Source organism: Chelonia mydas, chromosome 5, assembly GCF_015237465.2.
Source record: "Chelonia mydas isolate rCheMyd1 chromosome 5, rCheMyd1.pri.v2, whole genome shotgun sequence".
NCBI lineage: Eukaryota > Metazoa > Chordata > Testudines > Cheloniidae > Chelonia > Chelonia mydas.
The window spans coordinates 34,724,762-34,747,631 of record NC_051245.2 but is presented as its reverse complement, the minus strand read 5'-3'; the positions used below and the strand labels follow the sequence as shown (position 1 = coordinate 34,747,631).

General features: G+C 42.1%; 1 protein-coding gene across 4 annotated transcripts in view; it reads left to right on the top strand.

The window, feature by feature from the left end:
* Positions 1–22,626, top strand: part of ANKRD55 (ankyrin repeat domain 55) — a 72,442-nt gene extending 49,816 nt beyond the window's left edge. The window contains exons 8-11 of one of the 4 annotated variants that reach the window (XM_037903188.2): positions 202–369; positions 2,056–2,720; positions 9,224–9,325; positions 21,320–22,626. In XM_037903188.2, the coding sequence (XP_037759116.1) occupies positions 202–369; positions 2,056–2,720; positions 9,224–9,325; positions 21,320–21,603 (1,219 nt within the window). In that variant the 3' untranslated portion in view covers positions 21,604–22,626. Of the gene's footprint in view, positions 1–201; positions 370–2,052; positions 2,803–9,223; positions 9,326–21,319 lie in introns of all 4 variants that reach the window. The other 3 variants (XM_043546924.1, XM_043546923.1, XM_043546925.1) reach the window with 3 other exon arrangements.
* The last annotated feature ends 244 nt before the right edge of the window (positions 22,627–22,870 follow it).

Here is a 22,870-nt window from a genome sequence, read left to right as displayed (position 1 = left end):
ACACTGAGAATTTTAGGCAATTCTTTCCCTAGTTCAGATCCACCAGTGCTAGCAATCATGGAGTGTTAATGTAGATCAACCACAAGCATTTTTACCACCACATCACTGAGAGCGCTAGTGGATGCACTCTGTGTAGATGCGGGCTAAGTAATACTGAAATAGTTCTCATTGGGTCATTAATTTGTTCCATATTTTCCCTAGGACGCCTCTGCACTGGGCTGCAGCAGCAGGGAAAGCTGACTGTGTACAGACGCTGCTGCAGCTGGGGATAGATAGTAGCTCTCGGGACATCAATGAAAACACTCCTCTGACATACGCCTTGTACTGTGGGCACACAGCATGCATCAAGCTGCTCTCTCAGGAGAACAGGTAAAGGAACAAGAAATCAAAGAACCTCTTGCTTTTGCCAGCAGGTCACTTGCTAGAACAGTATATCAGTAGGAAAGAAATGACATTTCCTTCTCTCTGCACGCTACTGAGGAGTGTAAGAGCCGCGTAACTACTGAAATTAATTTGCAGTTCCTATACAACGATTGGTTCACATTCTTCACTATAAATAGCAATGGTAAAGTCAGTCAACTAATGAATGACCTGTCTCAGATAGGGTTCAGAATAATAACTGTAGGGTTCAGAACAAATCAAACATGAATTTAGTTGTAAATCAATACAGCAATGTCTCCTGCACAAAATACACTTTATGGGACAATTTTTGCCCTCAAATATCTGCCTTCTGTGGAAGCCCATGGAGGTTAGCTATGTGTTCATGTAACCACCATTGGTTCATGTAACTATGGCAGAATTTGCCCCACTAAATATAATAGTCATGTTCAATAAATGGCTAATAATGTAAGCTTTCATACCCATAATTTTAAAATAGTTTTCACCCTTGATAAAATGTTTTTGTCTATGATTACTTCTGTGCCTTGCTGTCTACATGTTTTCACTTTTCTAAACCTCTTCTATTAAAGAGGCTTTATTATTTGTCTCTCTACCAATTATTTTTCCTTTTATCAGTGGCCCCAATTTTGTTCATTTAGGTTCTCCTTCACTGGTAGAAAAACTCACTTATAAAGACTGAAAGCTATCATGCTTTTTGGGTTTTTTTTTCAGACTTTTGTCACATTTCTTTATCCTGCCCTTTTCTTTCCAATCAGCAGTCAGTATTATTTCCTGTGTACAAAGGGTGAGACGTACTTCAAATGATCTTTGAGGCTGCTGCAAACTCTACTTCCTGAGCAGCCTCTAGAATTTGATTATTTAGGCAGCAACAGCCTCCTGTAAAACCTGCTGAAGCCAGACTACGTCAAACTATGATCTTGATAAAGCTCCCAAAACTGTGTGAGGTCTGCTTGGCACTTGGATGAGCAACCTCCAAGGAAAGTCCTGGGGCACAGTAAAAAAAAATATGGTATTGATTTAATGGTGGCTTTGTTTTGCTGAACCATTGCCCCTCACGTGGTGCTAGCGATCGCTGTGCAGTTGGAAATACCAGCTTTCAAATTTGACATAAAACAAAGGCTGCTTTGTCTTTCAAGATCCCAATGCATTTTTTCTTGTTAAAAGGAGTCCCAGTGTACTAGCGTAAAGTGCATTTATACTCTGAAAACTGCCCACAAAATTGGCACCCCAGGTTCCAAATCTATTAATGTCTCAAAGATTCCAGACCAAATTTACTCAGTTTCCAAATTAAAAAAAGGTTGTTTTTTTAACTACCTGCCCTGTAAATTCAGCCTGGCATTTGAGTTAAGCTCTGTTATTTTTGGCTAATGCATCACCATCTTATGTATTCTTAATACACACAAAAAGCAGATCAGTTGAGTCAGAAGGCACCGTTTTTAGTTTCTTTTTTGATCATAAGTGTCCTTTACATTCCAGTTTTGGCAATACCATTCAACCTACTTAAATTACTCCTGCAGCTTCTTCTGGATATGACAGTCTTCATTTTGTGTGCTAAGACAGGCAAGATTTCTTTTAAGATTCAGGACATTTGTACAAAAACTCTGAAGGATTTCCACTTTCCGTTCTCTTATTTATTTATTTATTATTTTCTAGTAGATCTGAGCCAGTCCATCACCCTCCTTCACAGAACAATAAAATCCTAAAGAAGGAAGGAAGATTCAGTATGATTAACCAAATCTTCTCCTGCAAAAAGAAGAAAGATGATCAGAAAACAAACCAGAAAGACAGAGGCAGAGACAGATATCAAAGGGAAGAGACCTCGGAAGTTGATGACATTATCACTACATTTGATTGCATTATGGACACGAACTGTAAAGACAACTCCGAGGAATGTATGACCACTGTTGACTTTAAAAGAAGAAGCACAGATACCCAGAAGTACCTCATATCAGAAAAGAAGCAGCCAGAGTATAATGGACTTCCTCCAATAAGAACACAAAGTCTCCCCCCCATTACTATAGGCAAATCTTTTCGAACAACTTCCTACAGTGCAACTTCAAGTGTCTCCTTAGCTACTAATGCCTACCATTTTGCACACAGGTCTCAGAAAAGTAGAAGTGAACATGACTTGTTAAATCACAGAAGTAGCTGCCAGACTTTATCAGACAATCCTTGGAACACAGATGCTAACCAAATACTCTCGTATAAAGTCTGTACTGCAACTCCTTCAGATAAACTGATAGATGGTTTACTCTCTGAAAGATCCAGCCATGTGCTTTTGTGCCCTCCCCACCTTCCCTATCTGCCTAGTTCTCCATCAGGTAATTTCTTTGTTCAATATCCCCCGTATCATCTAATCTCTACAGACATGGCAGGTTGGATAGGGGCATGTTGGAAATATAGGTAAGTCTGAGTGCTGATATTTCTAATTTTTTTAGTTTATTCTTCCTGTATGCAGTAGGACTCCCAAAACAGCATCTTAAGAGATTTTTAGTTAATATATTGTCTTTTCAGCACTTCAGTTATATGTGTTGTGTTCAAGTTTATGTTGTCTTCAGTGCTGAATTAAAGTTGCTAAATTTACTGAGAAAGTAAATGCTTTTACCTAGTATTTTGTAAGCTGTTCTATAATGATAATGAAACTAAAGAAGAGCCTGAGCTACAAGGTTCTGAAGTGAATTTGGAGCTGACGTTTGGCAGTTTGGGATCCCATGTTTTGATTCACGTCTGTCTCTTCATGAATCTGTCTATCAGGCCCTGATTCAGGAAATAACTTAAGCATACAAGCAATTTTAACTTCATTCCCAATTGTACTTCTCACATGCTTCAAGTTCAGCACATGCTTACGTACCTTCCCAAAGTGGGATCTTGGAGTGCACCAAGCACCATAGATGCAAATTGAAAATTAAACAAAAAAAAAACCCTATTTGTACACCAATTCCAAGAATAGATGTAATTTAAGTATTTGTATCTACCACCACTGCTGCTGAGGGACTATGTCAGAGCCCACTATCCTTCAGTTCAAGGAGGATTGGAAAGGACTCCTTTCTGATACAAACCCTTAACTGGTCAGATGCATCACTATTGAGCCATGGCTGCCTCCTGCATGGCAGTGAAGACTGAGCAATCCACTAAGCTACTTACTGCACAGTAGCTGAACTTTCATTACATTTGTAATAGAGACTCTGTAGACAAGATAATTTCAGAATAACTGATGCTGTGCAAATAAGGGCTGGAAATTATTTGTAGAGGGTTAAGTAGAGCCAGGTCCCTAAAAGTTTGACAGACCTTGGCTGATTAAATTCACACAGTCTGGGACCCCAGATCTCTGCCTAGGGATGTTTTTTTCCCTACCTTCCCCTTTGCCATCCTTCTCACTTCATGCACCCAAGACTCCAGATGAACTAGCAGTGATTGATGTGATGCAATCATCTCTAGATTGAATTCATCAGGGTTCACTTCACACAACCCTTAAGAAACAAATCCTGTCGGACTTTTTTGCAACCCAAGTGTAAACTAAAACCAAGGAGGCTGAGGAATCGTTTAGGGTCATGCAAGAGGTTTTCAGTCAGAGAAATGGGATAAAACTGAATAAAGAAAAACGGAGACTGAATATTTGGAAACATTCCCCAAGTCTGTGGAGTACTTTCCCTGGGGGAGTGATGAAAGCCCTATCACTTAAGTAATTTAAATCTACATTGTTGGCTTTTCTTAAGAAGGCGTAATATGGTAAGGGTCAATCCTACTATGCTGGAGGGAGGGAGAGATGGACGGACAGACAGGATCACCTAGTTGCTATCCTTCCAAGAGTTTTCTGTGTCTTAAAGCCCCAATCCTGCAAATGAATCTAAACAAATAGACATTTGTATCCACATAGAGACCCCATTAACTTCCATGGGGCTTGGGGTGGGTGTAAAGGTCTGCCTGCATGGGTCTGCTCGCAGGATCATGGCCCAAGTATGGAACCTACAGGAAACAGTTAACTCATTATGGTGGGAGCTCTTTGTGTACCAAAGGGAAGAATGTATCCCCTTATCTGTAATGGTTTGCAATTTACCTTAGAGGTATGAAAAATTACAGTTAGAAAATTAACTTACTATATAAAGCTGGAGCACTATGAGAGTTCAGTAGTCTGCGTACAGGCTCAGCGGCTCTTTAACAAGGAAAATTTTCCAACAGTAAGAAGATTCCCATAAGCTAGAATAGAGGACATCCATTGAAATGAATAAAACAAGGGCTCCTAAACAGGCAGCTAGCTAGTTGATGGGAACAGATTGCATAGCCCAGGTATTGTCTTAAAATTTCATGATAGAAAAGAGCTGTGTGTGTTGTTTTTAAAATCTGTCTGCTGTGGTAATTAGGGACACCTGCATCCCTGTTATTAACACTGCATTTACTTTATGAATTCAGAGCCTCTTGGCTCTTACTTTAGCTCTGGGTTTTTTATCCTCCATAGCTTTCACAGCATTTCCCTGCCTGCAGGATCGTAGATGTTTGGAAGTAAATTAAGGTTCCCCACCAGACAGCTGGGCTTGATATAGGGGAGGCCCTTTCATAAAAGAGTATAAAAATATTGCTCGGGCATGTAGGAATGATATCAGGAGGGCCAAATCGCACCTGGAGCTGCAGCTAGCAAGAGATGTCAAGAGTAACAAGAAGGGTTTCTTCAGGTATGTTGGCAACAAGAAGAAAGCCAAGGAAAGTGTGGGTCCCTTACTGAATGAGGGAGGCAACCTAGTGACAGAGGATGTGGAAAAAGCTAATGTACTCAATGCTTTTTTTGCCTCTGTCTTCACTAACAAGGTCAGCTCCCAGACTGCTGCGCTGGGCATCACAAAATGGGGAAGAGATGGCCAGCCCTCTGTGGAGATAGAGGTGGTTAGGGACTATTTAGAAAAGCTGGACGTGCACAAGTCCATGGGGCCGGACGAGTTGCATCCGAGAGTGCTGAAGGAATTGGCGGCTGTGATTGCAGAGCCATTGGCCATTATCTTTGAAAACTCGTGGCGAACGGGGGAAGTCCCAGATGACTGGAAAAAGGCTAATGTAGTGCCAATCTTTAAAAAAGGGAAGAAGGAGGATCCTGGGAACTACAGGCCAGTCAGCCTCACCTCAGTCCCTGGAAAAATCTTGGAGCAGGTCCTCAAAGAATCAATCCTGAAGCACTTGCATGAGAGGAAAGTGATCAGGAACAGCCAGCATGGATTCACCAAGGGAAGGTCATGCCTCACTAATCTAATCGCCTTTTATGATGAGATTACTGGTTCTGTGGATGAAGGGAAAGCAGTGGATGTATTGTTTCTTGACTTTAGCAAAGCTTTTGACACGGTCTCCCACAGTATTCTTGTCAGCAAGTTAAGGAAGTATGGGCTGGATGAATGCACTATAAGGTGGGTAGAAAGTTGGCTAGATTGTCGGGCTCAACGGGTAGTGATCAATGGCTCCATGTCTAGTTGGCAGCCGGTGTCAAGTGGAGTGCCCCAGGGGTCGGTTTTGTTCAATATCTTCATAAATGATCTGGAGGATGGTGTGGATTGCACTCTCAGCAAATTTGCGGATGATACTAAACTAGGAGGAGTGGTAGATACTGTGGCAAGTAGGGATAGGATACAGAAGGACCTAGACAAATTGGAGGATTGGGCCAAAAGAAATCTGATGAGGTTCAATAAGGATAAGTGCAGGGTCCTGCACTTAGGACGGAAGAATCCAATGCACCGCTACAGACTAGGGACCGAATGGCTAGGCAGCAGTTCTGCGGAAAAGGACCTAGGGGTGACAGTGGACGACAAGCTGGATATGAGTCAGCAGTGTGCCCTTGTTGCCAAAAAGGCCAATGGCATTTTGGGATGTATAAGTAGGGGCATAGCGAGCAGATCGAGGGACGTGATCGTTCCCCTCTATTCGACATTGGTGAGGCCTCATCTGGAGTACTGTGTCCAGTTTTGGGCCCCACACTACAAGAAGGATGTGGATAAATTGGAGAGAGTCCAGCGAAGAGCAACAAAAATGATTAGGGGTCTAGAACACATGACTTATGAGGAGAGGCTGAGGGAGCTGGGATCGTTTAGTCTACAGAAGAGAAGAATGAGGGGGGATTTGATAGCTGCTTTCAACTACCTGAAAGGGGGTTCCAAAGAGGATGGCTCTAGACTGTTCTCAATGGTAGCAGATGACAGAACGAGGAGTAATGGTCTCAAGTTGCAGTGGGGGAGGTTTAGATTGGATATTAGGAAAAACTTTTTCACTAAGAGGGTGGTGAAACACTGGAATGCGTTACCTAGGGAGGTGGTAGAATCTCCTTCCTTAGAGGTTTTTAAGGTCAGGCTTGACAAAGCCCTGGCTGGGATGATTTAACTGGGACTTGGTCCTGCTTCAAGCAGGGGGTTGGACTAGATGACCTTCTGAGGTCCCTTCCAACCCGGATATTCTATGATTCTAAAGCCCACCATTTTCTTCATCTTTGCACAGGGGGTAGGGATAAGAGAGAAAGATACATTTTGGCTCTTTATAGGGATTAAATGTTAATATTCTTTTCCTCCATTTTCAATACTGACAATGGTTGCTACATCTAACTTCCTATCCACTGAAAATATAGGACAAAATTATGATTATCAGCCATCTGGGGGGTTTTTAGTAGCTGAAGTTAATTTGCAAGTCGTCATCTCAGCTGAAATTCAGCATTTAAGCCCTAAAATGGAGTTATCTTTTCTAAAATTTAGAGCTATATTTTATGCTAATGCTACTGAGACATCTGTCATGAAACTGGGGATTTCTTGGTGGTTTTTTGTACTCTTGGCAATGAAAGCTCAGCTGATCTATTTACTGATACCTGACATTTATTCAAAGGGCAGAGTGTGGTGTTGGTAGCATCGGGCATTTTGAGCCTTACCATCTTATCACTGGCACAAATTTAGAACAAAAACACTATCTTGGATTGTCTCCATCAGCGCATGACCTTGGTAGAACAAGGATGATCAACTATCCCAAAAAACATTGGCAACATTGCAGCAGAAACTCCTGTCAACTGCAGCTTTGAGTTGGCATCAGTGATACAGAATATTTTGCTTAAATGAGCCTTGCCAGTATATCCCTTTGTAAAACACACACAACCCTTCTTCTACTCTGTGGAACAGAAAGGAGTTAAATTACAGAAATTCCAAGCAATATGGGAAAGGGACCCCCAGTATAGGGTGGAAAGGCAGGTGCACAAGATGTTTCCGACCCCCACCATGTAACCACCTCCCACCCTTCTTTATTGTTCATTTGTTTCTTGTGCATATTGCTAAGCCATCAGGAACAAGACTAGACCTTCTTATGTGTTTGTACAGCACCCAGCATATCTTGAGTGCTATGACAGGGTAATCTAAAAAATGGGCTAATAATAAAAAAGGGAACATGTTTTGGCATAGAGGGCAAGGAGCTGGGCAATAGCTGATCTGTGTGACCTGCTCCCCTTTTCAAAGCTAAGGGGTAACTTATGATACCCTATGCATCAGAAGTTATTTCTGTGCCACATGAAACCCCCCTGCAGGGATCATGTCCCCATTTGCAAATGGGGAGCAAAGAGCAACAACACAGCTGCAATGCCAGCTATCATAAAACTGGCAATGTAATAAAATGCCAGCAAAGATTACAACATTTTGCAATCAAAACAGCATATCCTTACTACCTCATACAAAAACAAATGCCATCAAAAGTCCTTTGTACCTTGGGCCCAAAGAAAATATTTTGGGGAAGATAAATTCTCTCTGCATGCTGATATACATCCACTTTATTCCAGACCTTCTAACCAACAACAAGGATTGTCTCCCAGTCATTCATATCAAAGCATATAATTATGCTCTATGGCCATTATGTGACCACGCTTCCCCATTTAAGAAATAAGTCATTGTCTTACGCAAAATAAAATTCCAAAGTGAGACTCATACAAATACATACAAATTAAGCAAAACCAACAGCTTCCAATTTAAAGCATTGCAATACAGCAAACACAACTTGACTATAGTAATGGAAGCAGATGGACATTCTCTGTTACCTTGAAGCTTATGTCGTCATTTATCCTAGTGCAAAGTGGATGTAAGATAGTGACAGCATTTTACAGCCGTTTGGCACAAGCATTAGGAACTAAACAGACTGCCAAACAAAGGAAAAGCAGGTCTAGGGAGTTCACCTGCATTTAGACTCTAGTGTTGTGGCAAAATCTTTGATTTTCACAGGTGTTCTTCATATTTTAGCAAAGCTATTTTGGCCTGATCCAAAGCCCATAGAGGCCAGTGGACAGACCCCCATTGCTTTCAATGGGCTTTGAATCCGGCCTTTGGTCCAGGACTGGTGAGATGAACTACACTTGTCTACACAGAGGACAGTAACTAAGAAACACTGACTTCAATACCTCATTTCAGAAGTGGGAACAGCAAACTGTACAATGGATGGACGCACACACAAGTGTGCAGCCCTATTGGCTTCCTATGTGGATTTAGTTACAAGATTTTGGGCCCGTTTTAAACAAGACAGTACAAATGAGTGTTATGCACAATATGAGAGAACAGGAACCAGAGTGACAGTAACAAGGTCATGTTGTTATATAGACTTGTTATGTGCACAACTTAATGATGTCAACTCATTTTTATAAATGAATATAAATAAATATCAGCAATCCCCAGTGACCTTCTGTCTAGCCATTTTCAGTTGGTTTTCTGTAGACATGAAGGTACCCATTTCTGAATATTAACACAGAAGTTGTTAGTCTACCAGAAAGTAGAGTACTGTCCTGCTCCATATTATTTCTAAGTACATATAGTATGTATATATTTTTCTATCACAGGGAAAAGTTTTCAACAGATGTCCCTAGACCGACTCAAAGTAAAAGACCTTACTCCTGTACGGAACAATCTAGCTCCCATACCAGACCACTGTGTTCAGAAAAGTAAGTAGAGCCTTTAAATTACTGTAGCACTCCTATGTGAATCTGTAAATCATTTGCATTGGAATTGTTTTTTAATTTTTCTTTATCCCAGATGTGTTTGATATAATTGGTCTAGCATTAGTTAAGAGCATGATCATATAGGAGAATTTAATACTAGGATAGCAGGGGCTGGAATATGTTGAAGATGTGGTATGCTCAGTCTCCAGTAGAAGTGAAAGTGCCTTGTACCACTCTGGTAGCAGCCCTTCCTAGATACTCCAAAGCAATGTTTTACCCTACTGAAGAGTAGGGATGTATATACAATGTGCTGTAGATCATAGAACATATAATAGGTACAGTGCCACTGAAAAGTGAAAATGTGTCCTGCTTGGTGCATTTTGGAGCAATGCTTGATGTGTGTGATAAAACCATGGATAAACAATGGCTCTACTATTGTTAAGATGAAGAAAATCCATCATCTCCCATAAGTATGTGCTTATATTTATATGTCCTTGTCCATGATCATGGCAGGAAAAAGAATTAGTTCTGGATTAGTTGGGTGCCTACCACAAATCAAGTTGTTTTCTTTAGACAGAGATCATGCACAAATGAGAAGGTGGTCTGTGCTGGCCTTTTACTCTGTATTATAGTCTGGTGCTTGGACTTGATCTTAAGCAAGAGCATATAACTTTATATCCACATAGTCAATCTAAAGTACTGTATTATATGTTGCTACAACAGACCTTTCAAAGCATTAGTTTATCTGTCTACAGTAACCTAGGTGTCTAGGTTTTGACAGTGTGCGCTTTACCATGGTGTCTGAGGTGCTAGATAATTTGGGTCACTATTTCATCATACACAGCTACAAATGTGTACAGTTTGTGGGTCAAAGCCTCCACAATCCTATCTGCAAGTGAAAGGATGGGAGGTAGAGCTTGAGGCTGTCTCCTCCTTCACAGGAAGCTGGTGGCAGCTGCCTTCACTCATTCTCTACAGCTGTGCTCGGTGCTTGAAATTATTGCTGTCTTGGTAGCTTCTGCTGTAATCAAGAGGAGCAGGAAGACAATGAGGGCCTCTCTTGCTGTAGACTGCCAGCCAGTTCCTCTTCATTCCCATGGCAACTCCAAGACAGCTGCTGCAAGAGCAAAGAGAGCCGGTCCCTGCCCCAGTTATCAGCATCAGCAGCGGGGAGAATGTTTAAAAAGTCAGGACAGAGGAGGAAGACTATAGGCCAGTATCAGAGCTTTAGCTGGAGCTAGACATGGTAAGGCACTTGGGTGTGTGATGCTACCAATGCCAGCCCCACTCTCAGCACAGTAGCATGGTCTCACATTTCTGTGCTCCATTAAGCTCCAAACCCATATATTTGTTTTGAATAAGGATTTGTGCGTTTGCCATTTACCAAAGCACAAATCAGCCAGGTCCTACAACACCAACGTTTTAGAGCTAAGCAAAAGGTTTCTTGCCCATTAGGACCTGAGTTCTACCACTCCAGAATCTGTGTATCTGCAGCTGAAGTTGACCCCATTGCTAACAACAACAAAATAAAGGAAGCCGCACTCCTTACACTGCTCTGCACATTAATGACGTTTCCAGCGAGGGTGGTGGAAAAACAGAACCCTGAACTCTGCTGTTGTCTAGAAAGTAAAAGAGAAACTAATGTTCACCTCTTCTCTTTTGAGGCGAAGACATGAAGAATGCTCAAGTGACACTCCATGTCGTCAAGGAAAAATTCTTTAGCTACTTTCAGAACCAGAGCTTCAAGTTGTCTCTTTAATTTTAAACTCTGATGTTTAAATATTCTCTGCTCATCCCCAATTAGCATACTGTTGTTAGGTATAACTTTCAAAGGTAGATTTCATAGTCATCGGTAATTATGTAGATTTAATTCACACAAGCAACCAGGGTATTTTCAGCTACAAGTAGCATATTACTGTCACAGTTAAGCATCACAGATAGAGGTATGAGGTATTAATGTTTACCAGCAGTGCCATATACAGGGTATCACCTTTCCTAGGGCAGATATAAATAACAAAAAGAAAATCTGTTTGCAAAACTGATTACATGTTTCACTTGCTATAGAAAACAACAGAGAAAAACTTAAATATGATGGGTGAAATCCAACACTGTTTGGATTTATCTTACTCAGGTAAACTTCCCTGGGAGTAAAATTTCAAGAGTGGAAACCTAGATCTACTAAAATCAAATTAAGAAAAGGAGTACTAGTGGCACCTTAGAGACTATTTCAATAGATCTAGGTTTCCACTCCTGAAGTTTTACTCCCAGGGAAGTTTACCTGAGTAAGAATGTTAGGATTCAAATAGAAAAGACAAGATTCAATGACTTTTTAATTAAATTGAAACAAGTGCTAAATACATAGAATAGAAAGGTGAAATAAAACACAATAAAAGTATAAAAATAATTAGAGAACTGAAACCTCTATGAATGTAAACAGAAAAAAGTACACCCCCCCTAAAAAGGAAGCGAAGCAAAAAAAGGAAGATGTATTTGCCTTAAAACAACTTTAAAAATATCTTTTAGAAAAAAGTTTATAAGTAGCACTGAAACAATAACATAAGAAAAGAAAAACATATGGTGGGAGGAGGGACTGTCTTTAAGCCATCATTTTGACCTCCCAATTTTGAGCTGCTTCTGGGAGCTGGAGAGGTCCTAGCATAACATAACCTCCTGTGGCTGCCCTGTTGGCCTGGAATCTATGCAGTATTCAGTGCTGCTGCCCCACTCCCAACACACCCTTCCTGCCCCTGGTATATACCTCCTAAACCAAGGCTTGCAAAAGGGTCCTCAGAAGACAGCCTTAGGGCTGACTTTCACAGCTCCTGCAATGGAGGAGTCCTCCCCTGGCAAAATATTGGGCTTTTAAGGCCCCCTTATACTGCTCTGGCCCTTTCATGTGGTATAAAGGGGCTAGAACTGCAGTGAAATTCTCACCTCTTAAATATAAATATGAGTAGATCTGGTTCAACAGGTCAATTTTGAAAATAGGAATAATGGTCATTTTTGCCATTATTCTTTATAACTGAAAGTTTCTTCAAAAAGAACAGGAGGACTTGTGGCACCTTAGAGACTAACAAATTTATTAGCGCATAAGCTTTCGTGGGCTACAGCCCACTTCATCGGATGCATAGAATGGAACATATAGTAAGGTGTGTGTGTGTATGTGTGTATGAATGGAACATATAGTAAGGTGTGTGTGTGTGTGTGTATACACACACACACACACGCACACACCTTACTATATGTTCCATTCTATGCATCCGATGAAGTGGGCTGTAACCTATGAAAGTTTATGCTCAAATAAATTTGTTAGTCTCTAAGATGCCACAAGTCCTCCTGTTCTTTTTGCGGTTACAGACTAACACGGCTGCTACTCTGAAATGTGAAAGTTTCTTCCTCAACATGGGCTGAAGAATAATGTTCTACAAGAGAGAATTCGACAAAGGATTCTCCTCTTTCAGAATGGCTGCCATCTCCTATGGGTCTCAGTAGGAGGAGGCTGAAAATGCCCTTTGCAAAGACACCCTCCTTCAAATTGACCACTGCCTCCCATTTTTCCCAATGAGAGTGAAGCCAAGCTGCACTCAGGGAAGTTGTGGACTCAGGCCGCCATCTTCTTTGAGGGCAGGTTGGCATCACTCCCATAGGGCATAATAGGAGTCAGAGGCCATTTTGAAAGAGGGTATCTTGAAAGGTTAGCCCTCTAGTCACACTTTCTTCATGTGTAACAAAGTGGTTGAATCTCTGCTTTAAGTGAAAATCTCAACTTTTAACTTATGGAAGTGCCGGTCACTGTTCCAAATATTTCCCCAGCCCTTGCCTTCCCAACCAGTATTATTTCATTTTGTCATGACTAATCTTGCTCCATTCTCCTTCCAAACCTTACCTATGATGCCTTTGTCCTCACTCCACAGTTTCTCTTCGAGCATCCCCTGGGCACCACTTCTCCGACAATCTGCCTCTTGTCTCTGCAGACACGAGCAGTTCGCAATAGTCATACTTGAGTATTGAGGAACCAAGGGCTGGAAGGGCATAGAGTTGCTGCTGGAGTCTCTTTCTTCCCCAGAGAATTGACCCTGCCCTGTCCCATCAGCAGTGCTGCCCACATAAGGCAGGCTAGTGCCTCCCTGTTACCACACCACACTGCACCCCAAAAGCGGCCAGCAACAAGTCTGGCTTCTAGGCAGGGGGGCCACGGGGCTCCACATGCTGCTCCTGCCCCAAGCACCAGCTCCACACTCCCATTGGCCGGTGAGGGCAGTGCCTGTGGGAGAGCGCCGCATGGAGCCGCTTGCGCACCCCCGCCATGGAGCCAGACCTACTGCTGGCTGCTTCCGGGGTGCAGCACGGTCCGCAGTCCCAGGACAGGCGGGAAGTCTGCCTCTGCACCCCGGCTTCATCACTGACTGGGAGCCACCAGAGGTAAGCCAACGCCCCAACCCCACACCCCAATCTCCTGCCCTAGCCCTGAGCATCCCCCAACCCCAGAACCCCTTACTGCACCCCAAACCTCTCATCCCTGGCCCCACCCCAGAGCCCTGAGCCCCTCCCACACCCCAAACCCCTCTTCCCCAGGGCTACTGGGTCACAGGCATCAACAATTTTCTTCAACTGGGTCCCCAGAAAAAAAGTTTGAAAACCACTGTCCTAGAGGGAGTTTTGCATTATTCAGGATCCAACAGACAGACAGGGCTTGACTTCTGGCCGCCTCGACTTGCCTGTTTGAAAGCATGTTACTACGTAGTGGTTTCTGATGCTTGGTGGTAAAGTCACCACAGCGCAGCAGGCCTGTGCAAGGTTCTCTAAACCACTTACACTTTTAGTTAAGGGCTTAAGCGGGTTTTTCCTGGTGTTTAGGGCCTTCTGCAGACCCTTTGCACTCGTGTGAATTTCACTTAGGTGAATAACAATCTGCAAATGTCACAGATGTTGAGCTTGGTGCCGTCCTCTTAAGAGATGAGTGAGTGCTCCTCCGGATGTGATTGGTTTCCATGCAAAAGTCTCCACTAAACCAATTCTACCACATGCCACAAAATAGAAATCCTGACCCCTTCCTTTTTAGAACATCACAATGCATGTGTCCCTGGAGTCACCCAGGCAAATTCTGTACAAAGTGATTGAAACCATAATTGGTGCATTTTTTCTTTTAAAAATGTTTCTTGAATTACAGTATTAAATATTAATGAACCATGAATCTGAGCTATGCATCATGTTAAACTGCAAAAGACCAGGCAGTTAGCTTACAATACTGCCTATTACACGCCATGAGAACTTGGTTTGTGTGCTTTGATCAAGCTTGAGTTTGGAATAGACTTGTCCGTTTAGAAGCTAGTAAAAAAAAATTTAAAAAAAGACCTCCAGTACTTTTAAATCCTTTCTATAAGAATCTGCTTTGCAACAAGTGGCCATTCTGGAATTATTGTTCATGGCAAATGACGAATTATTATATAGGCATGTGGCTTTGGAAGGGGATGGTTGGGAGAACTTCAGCCTTTGTTGTATCAGGCATATAGCAAAAAAAAAATTCTATATATATGGGGAGGGGAGCTGTTCCAGTGTCCATTGATGTCAACAGGAAAGCTAGCATTGACTTCAATAGGAGTTGAATCAGGTCCTTGATGCACAAGGGAAAAATCTGCTTCCCTACCCCCTCTGTAATTCTGCAGGTATAGAGGGCCCTGAGCATGACAATACTGGTCTGATTGCACTCTGCAGGGGCAGGTGGGATTCAGGGATTCCACGTAGGGGTTCTGCAAATCACAGAGCTTCCCTAGACGTCAGCTTGGAAGGAGGTCATGAGATTGGCTGGAGAAGGATAGGCATGGAGGCAGTGAATCCTCAACTAGTTGAGGTATCTCTCAGATGAAGTAGTACTATTTTTATCTAAACCAAATATTTCCCTGAAATTAGTATCTAAAGAAATCCATTATGTTGGGAAAGTGTCTGAATTTAAAGTCAGTTATGCCAAATCTGAAATGCTAGCTATAAATTTGCCAGGCTCTAAGAAGTCATTCTTCCAGAAGACATTTGGATACAAATGGGCAACAAATTCTATAAGATTGTGACCCTAAGAACCCATTTAGACCGACGGCAAAAATGCACACCCAACACACAGTTGTCAGAATATTTTACCAAACAGTGTCTTGTAAGGTATCTCATGAAAAGTGGCGTCACACTGATCAGGAATATCATTGTGTGATGTATGTGCATGCTGTGTATACAGAGTTACGTGAGCATGCTGGAAATAAGTTCTTAAAGTATGGTGTGGAGGCAGCTGATAAACAAGCCTGCCCTAGACAAAGGAATGTGGATTTATCTGTCTGCATGGACCCAGTTCACAGGCGGATGAAAAAATAGCATGGCTTGGTTACAAACAAAGTGCTCAAGCCAATAAAAAGAGCAAATTGACTGGAGGACAATCAAAAGACTTGGTACCTACACCCCAAAGAACAAGCAGCAGGGGAAAGAAACTTTATCTGGGCTTACTGTTCAAAAAATACAATTCAAAGCTTTTCTGGACTATAAAAGGTAAGAAAGGGGACTCCTTTGATACCTATTACTTAAGGGACAAAAGGGGCCAGCACTCTTGGAATCTGTGAAAGGTGGTTCCCCCTCCCATGTGTTAAGATACAGAACTGACTGTAGTTGAGAAATTTCCTGACACCAGGACTGTAATCTAAATTTTAGACTCTAGAAAGCGTGTTTTATTTGTAACTATTTTCTGCTTGTATTAGCTCTGCTTAGCATCACTTACATCTGTTCTTTATTAATAAACTTATTCTTGTTTTATTAATTTTCAGTGCTGTTATACTAAAGTGAGGGGTGCATTCTCAGTTGAGACCATAGGCTGGGGTGTATTGTGTCTCTTTGGAGACAGCTGACTTGGTAATTTCTGTGATTGTCCAGTTGGAAGGACTGGATATTGCAAATGAATGCTCTTCCGGAGGTTCAGGAACTAGAGTTTACTGAATGTTACCTGCAAGACAAGGTGTTATGGGATGTATTTACCCCATGCCAGAACTGAAGGGGTTAAGGAGTAACCCTGGGCCCAGGCAGCCCTACCCATCTCCACCTGCAGAGCATACTCCAACTGGAGGTGGAGTTTAAAAGGGAGCCAGACAGTTCAGAAGAGGCCTGACAGGACAGGGAGAGACACCTACCCTAAAAGCTCCTGAAGGATGCTACGAAAACTTTTCCCTGGGAGAAAAACCCTGCCTGCTGAGCCCAGAGTGGCAGAAATTTCAATTATTCTCCTTTCCTTTGCTACTGTGACAAACTGTAAGACTTTTCAGGGTAAGCGAGTGATAAGAAGTGGTCCCAGAGGCAGCCTTAAGATACTCCTGGGTGCCAGAGCCCAGTGGAGGGGGAGGGCCCATGCTCCCCTTCCAACCACCTTGTTACGGAAGGCACAAAAACCCTCTCTTCCAGACTCCCCCTTGGGGAAAGCCAGAGAGGGTAAAGACTTTGCAAGCTGCCTGGCTGGAACTCAACACCCACAGGAGTCACTAAACAGACTGAAGGTCATCTCCCCATCACCCCTTCATGGGGACGTGGGGCCCAATAACTTCCTTGAGACTCTGTTCCCCCACAGAGGGTTACAGCTAATTGGTGACCTGGCCAGAAGGTCAGATTAACACTCACCAAAAGGCAGGCCTCCCCAGGACATGACAGTAGCCAGTGGGAGACTTTGGAGGCAAAGTAAGTAAAGACCTAGTGTCTTAACCACTAGGCAACATCACCAGTGAGCCACCCTTCGCAACTTGATGGAGAAGGCGGGCACTCATCAGAGGTCTGCAGTAAAGCCTTGAAAGAAAAAAAAATCATGGATATAGACAAACTGTTGAAGTGGCTGATGGACAGCCAGAATTAACAGAACCAGCTGTTCCAACATAAATGGCTACCCAGCAACAGCAGTAAGCAGCACGACAGCAGCAGCTCAACCAGGAGCTGATGGCACAACAGTTAGAGCAGCAACAACACCTGGTCCAGCAGGTGGTGACCCTTTCACAACCACTAGGGGCAAGCACAAATCTTGTGGTCAGGACCAAAAACCCTACCCCAACCCCAAACCTTCTGGTAAGGTGTCTGGGGACAACTCTGATGCTTTCCTTACTACTTTTGAGAAGATCGCGGCAGCAGCTCAATAGCCATCTGAACACTGGGCTGTTTCGCCAGCACTTTATCTTACCAGGACAGCTCAAGCAGCATATCAGAACCTTGATGCCATGGATGTGCAAGACTATGCATGTCAAGGCAGCCATTTTAGACATCTTTGATATCATGGCCGAGACCCACCAGCAGCACTTTTCACCGGGATCCCGGCCTCAAGCAGTGGCTCAGAGCCTTAAAGAACATTGTTGGCTGTGGCTCCAGTTGAGCAAGTCACGCTCAAGCAATTCATGCAGATTCTCCCAGCTGGCAGACATGGGTGAGTGTTCTGACACAAGCCTGAGACATTGGCTGATGCAATAATGCTGTCAGAAAATTATATGGTGACCACATGCCTGGCCACTGGAACACTGAGGCCTCAATAAGCTCATTCCAGAGGATCACAGACTGCGGATCTGTGGCCCAGCGAGGGGAATGCCCTCTGGGGTACTGAATGCCAAGCCCAGTCCCCTGGATGATCTGCAGCTATGGATGACATGACCAGAGGGTCGGATGGGCACCCATCAGAAGGCAGACCACCACAAGACATGACCATAGCCAGTGGGAGACACTGGAAGTGGGGCAAGTAGAGACCTAGCATCCTAACCACTTGGTGACACTGCCAGTGAGTGCCACCTATCACACAAGGTTAAGACTGGCAGAGTCTCAAGGAATTTGCTGGTGAGACAGGCAGAATGGTGTGGCAAGGAGAGGACACGTGCAGTTTAAGTTCCAGTAAAGCTCTCGCTCACAGAAGTAGTGGGGTAACAGTGGCTTGTGATTTTGGGCGCCCAAAGAAAGACTCACAAAGATACCTGGGAATTCACATCTCAAACAACCTAGAAGAGCTTTATAATTTAAATGTCAAATCTCTACTTCAGCAAATGAAAAGAGATTTGGAGTCCTGGGGGAAGTATGCCATTTCTTGGTTGGGAGAAATAGTCACAGTCAAAATGAACATTTTGCCAAGGATATCTTTCTTTTTTCAAAGTCTTCTTGAAATCATCCCGGATAAAAAGCCTAGCAGAAATACAGAGGATGGTGTTAGAATGTATATGGAATAAGAAAAGACCAAGTATAAGTGCAGATACTTTCTTTACACCCATTGAACAAGGTGGATTAGCTATTACAAATATTCTGTGACACTACCAAGGCAGCCCGCTCAAAGCAGTAGTGCAGAGGTGGGCAAACTATGGACCATGGGCCACATCCAGCCCATGGGACCATTCTTCCCAGTCCCTGAGCTCCTGGCCTGGGAGGCTAGCCCCCAGCCCCTCCCCTGCTGTTCCCCCTCCCCTGTAGGCTCAGTTCACTGCACCGCCAGCGCAATGCTCTGGGCGGTGGGGCTGCGAGCTCTTGGGGCACAGCCTGACCCAGGGCTCTGTGCTGTGTGGTGCATGGCTGGCTCCAGCCGGGAGATGCGGCTGCCTGTCATGCCTGGCTGTTTGGGGAGGCACAGCCTCCCCTAACCGGCTCTCCATGCAATTTCTGAAACCCGATGCAGCCCTCAGGCCAAAAAGTTTGCCTGCCCCTTCAGTGGTGGATTGAGAGCACTCTAACCCAGCCAAACACTGGGTCTTTTATTTAACAAGAAAATTGGAGCAGAATAAACATTGCTAGGCTACCGTGGACCAATTTAAAAAAAACATGCCCTCCAGAAATTTACACACATCCTTAAGTGAAGACTTCTCTATAGGTTGGGATAGAATTAAAGATAAAATAAATCCCTTTCCCCCATTGCAAACATTCCAAATTTTAACCCAAATTATGAATCAGAAAGTCTAAAGACTGAAAAGCTCATGGAGTACAAACAGTTGACCAGCTATTCAGCAAAAAAGCTTTTCTAATTTAATTAGAGCTCAAAACTAACTTTAACTGGCTCACTTTCTCATGGTACCAGTACTTTCAACCTTCTAGAAAAGCTGTTTTATATGGAAAGCCAACTTTAATAGACGAGATGGCGTATGGTCAGTTAGGTGACTGAGACATTATAACTAATTTATAATCACTCTTTGCAGACACCTTTCTTAACAAAAAAAAAAAAAGTGTCAATATGAGACAAACTGGGAGAAACATATGGATAGATAAATTACCTAGAGAAGAGGACAAGCAATTTCAGTCCGTAGCACCATTTATTTTTTTTTTTAAAAAGGTCTTTCCGATACTGTTTCAATGGTCGCTCGCACCAGGCAGGTTAAAAAATATTTATAGATTGAATGGGGATAAATGTTGAAGAAATTGTGGTGGACATGTCCAGTCATTAAAGAGTACTGGGGTGCAATTTGTAACCAACATGTCACAAATTATTGGATATTTAGATACTGGTTACCATTTAGAGTACATTCACCTCTACAAAAAAAGCACACCAGTTAATTTTTTATATTAACATTCAGTAGACATACCTGGTTTGTTAAATATAATTCAATAAATCACTAGACAACAACATGTCATGGGTAGTGTAAAGATGCTCACTCTGTAACATGGTAGCACTATGTTAAGTGGAGAGCTCCAACAATTACGTTTCTCCAAACCAAAGCTCACTGTCGTAACGGTTATTGCATTTGTCTCTGATATTTATATGGCTAGGATTTGTAAACCTATTAAAATATCCTAAATAAAAACAGATTTAGATGTGTAACAAACAGGCCACTCTTCTGTCTGCACATTTTTTGATCTGCTATTCTTTCTAACGGTACAATTAATCGGTAAATATGGATTCTACAGTGTTCCATATACAGCAAATCTACTCTTACCAGGTAAATTCAGATTGTTTAAAGTGGACTTGTAGGACAAGATCCTCAGCAGATATAAATTGCCATAGCTCCAGTGACTTCAGTGAAGATACTCAACTGACACCAGCTAAGGATGTTACCTGTTGATTCTAACAAAAATTGCTCCAAATTCTCCTCTATTAAATCATAAGAACGTAAGAATGGCAATACTGGGTCAGATCAAAGGTCCATCCAGCCCAGTATCCTGTCTTCCGATAGTGGCCAATGCCAGGTGCCCCAGAGGGAATGAACAGAACAGGTAATCATCATGCGATCAATTCCCTGTCACTCATGCCCAGCTTCTGGCAAACAGAGACTAGAGACACCATCCCTGTCTATACTGGCTAATAGCCACTGATGGACCAATCCTCCATGAATTTATCTAGTTCTTTTTTGAACCCTGTTATAGTCTTGGCCTTCACAACATCCTCTGGCAAAGAGTTCTACAGGTTGACTGTGTTAAGAAATACTTCCTTTTATTTGTTTTAAACCTGCTGCCTATTAATTTCATTTGGTAACCCCTAGTCAATCAATCAATCTACATCTGGATTAATTCTATTGTTTTCAGTGGCATTATACAAGATTTACATCAGATTAAGAGAGAATCTCCTCTTTGTTGGCTTGTAGAATTTACTTAAACTTGTGCAGAGAATCTCCCCATCAGGTGGGTTGTGAGGAAGGAGCAAAGAACTGAAGAACTGCCCAAGGAAGGGAGGGAGTCATGAAGATTCATGTTCAGATAAGTTTTGGACACGTATCCGTGTGTTTCAGTGATTAACAAAAGTGAAGCTATGCAGGCTCACAGATCACTGAAAACTCCTTGTAAATCATCTGTCATTTTGTTGTTTGCTTGGTTATTACAAAGAAAAGTATTTTCACACATGATTAGTTCTGCCAGAGTGTGTTTTAAATTACTTTATTAATTCTTTGCTCATTTTCTATACTGTTTCTAAATTTCATGGATTCAATTTAAGTGCACATGATACAAGATAAACGTACAAGAATAAGAAAGTGACAAACTGACAAATTATAGAATTTGTTTCTGACTTTCTGGGCACTCTTTCTCTTTTTTCCTCAGTCCAGCTACCACCTACTGAAGTTTCTCATGGTGTCAAGAAGTCAAAGTCTCTGTCTTTAAACTCCTTAAGGACTGGCACAACTATTCTCCCACCAGCACTTACCTCCAAATCCCAGAGAGGAGGACTTTCTCAAAGTCATTCACTGCATTCCTTCTTACCTGTTGTATCAGGGGAGTCTCTCAGAACAAGCCGTGTCCTGCCTGCTATCCCGAGTCAGAAGGGGTCCACTCTCACAGTGGAATACTCTAAGAAATCTTCCAGCAAATCAGACAGTGAAAATTAGCTCATCTTGCTGGCCTCAAACACATAGATGGAAATATTTCGAAGCTTTTTATTACAAGATAACTATACAGTAGAACCTCGCTAATTCACGTTAATGAAAGCTGATGACAACTAGACTGTTAATGATTAAACAATTTAAAAAGCAAGGATAATGTATCACACACCGTATTTTGTGCATTGTTTTGACTTTTAGTATTTTAATTTATGATTAATTTGATAGTGAGTAGTAAATATACTGTAGTATATTTTGTGAAAGGAGACCCTGGTAACATACAACTCTACTACAGCACTGTATTAAATCTTTGCTGAGAAGGAGGGCTAGAATGCCAGGGTTTGTGTGAGAGTCATAAAGTGTTTGGATAAGTGAAATATGAGTTGGTGAGGTTCTACTGTAATTCAAAAAGCAAAGGCTCTGATGCTGAAAACCAATTTTTTTTTTTTTAAACTAAAATTCTGAACTCTAAAGAAACATCAGTTTTGGTAAATCAGCTGTTATTTTCCAATTTATTTCTAACACATTTTCTACACTGTGAATTTGTGATTTTTGTGATCTCCACATGCCAAAAAAATGTAACACAAAAAACCAAATCTTTGTAAGACAGACAGGGACATAGCATGGGCCTTTCAAAATGTTTGCTGATTGCACGGATTGATTTATGTATCTGATTTACTTAATACTTTATATTCTTCAATAACAAGACACTGTATTATTTTCATATAACAAGGATAATTCAATCAGATCAGTGTTATTAGCTGTTATTTCATCAATTTAATCCTTCTGAGCTACAAATTAAAAAAAAATCAAAACTGAAAGCCTTTTAATCAACAGAAATTTGAATTGCATTATATGGGGGCATGCTCTATGGTCTTTTGCAAAACATTTTCTAACACTGTACTTTTTTGGAGGCTGACAGAGTTAGTCAGCATATGATTGCTACAGGGTGCTCATCTCTTTGCTTTCCCATATTACAGTCTTCAGTTAACAACCTACTTCTCCATTTCTAGTCAAATACATAGGTTGATTAACTCCAAATCCCACTCTGCCAATGCGAATGGAATAAGCACTCCCAAGTAGTTCTAGATAAATGTTTTATTAGCTACATGATTCTTTTTTAATTGCCTCACAGTAGAGGCCAAATCCAGCACAACATACCCCTAGGTATTCAACCTGTGCAAGTGCCAATACCTAAGTTTCTAATTTCAATGCAAGGTGATCTAGTCAAAGAAAACAATGGCTTGTCCTTCTCACAGGTGTCCTGAGACAAAAA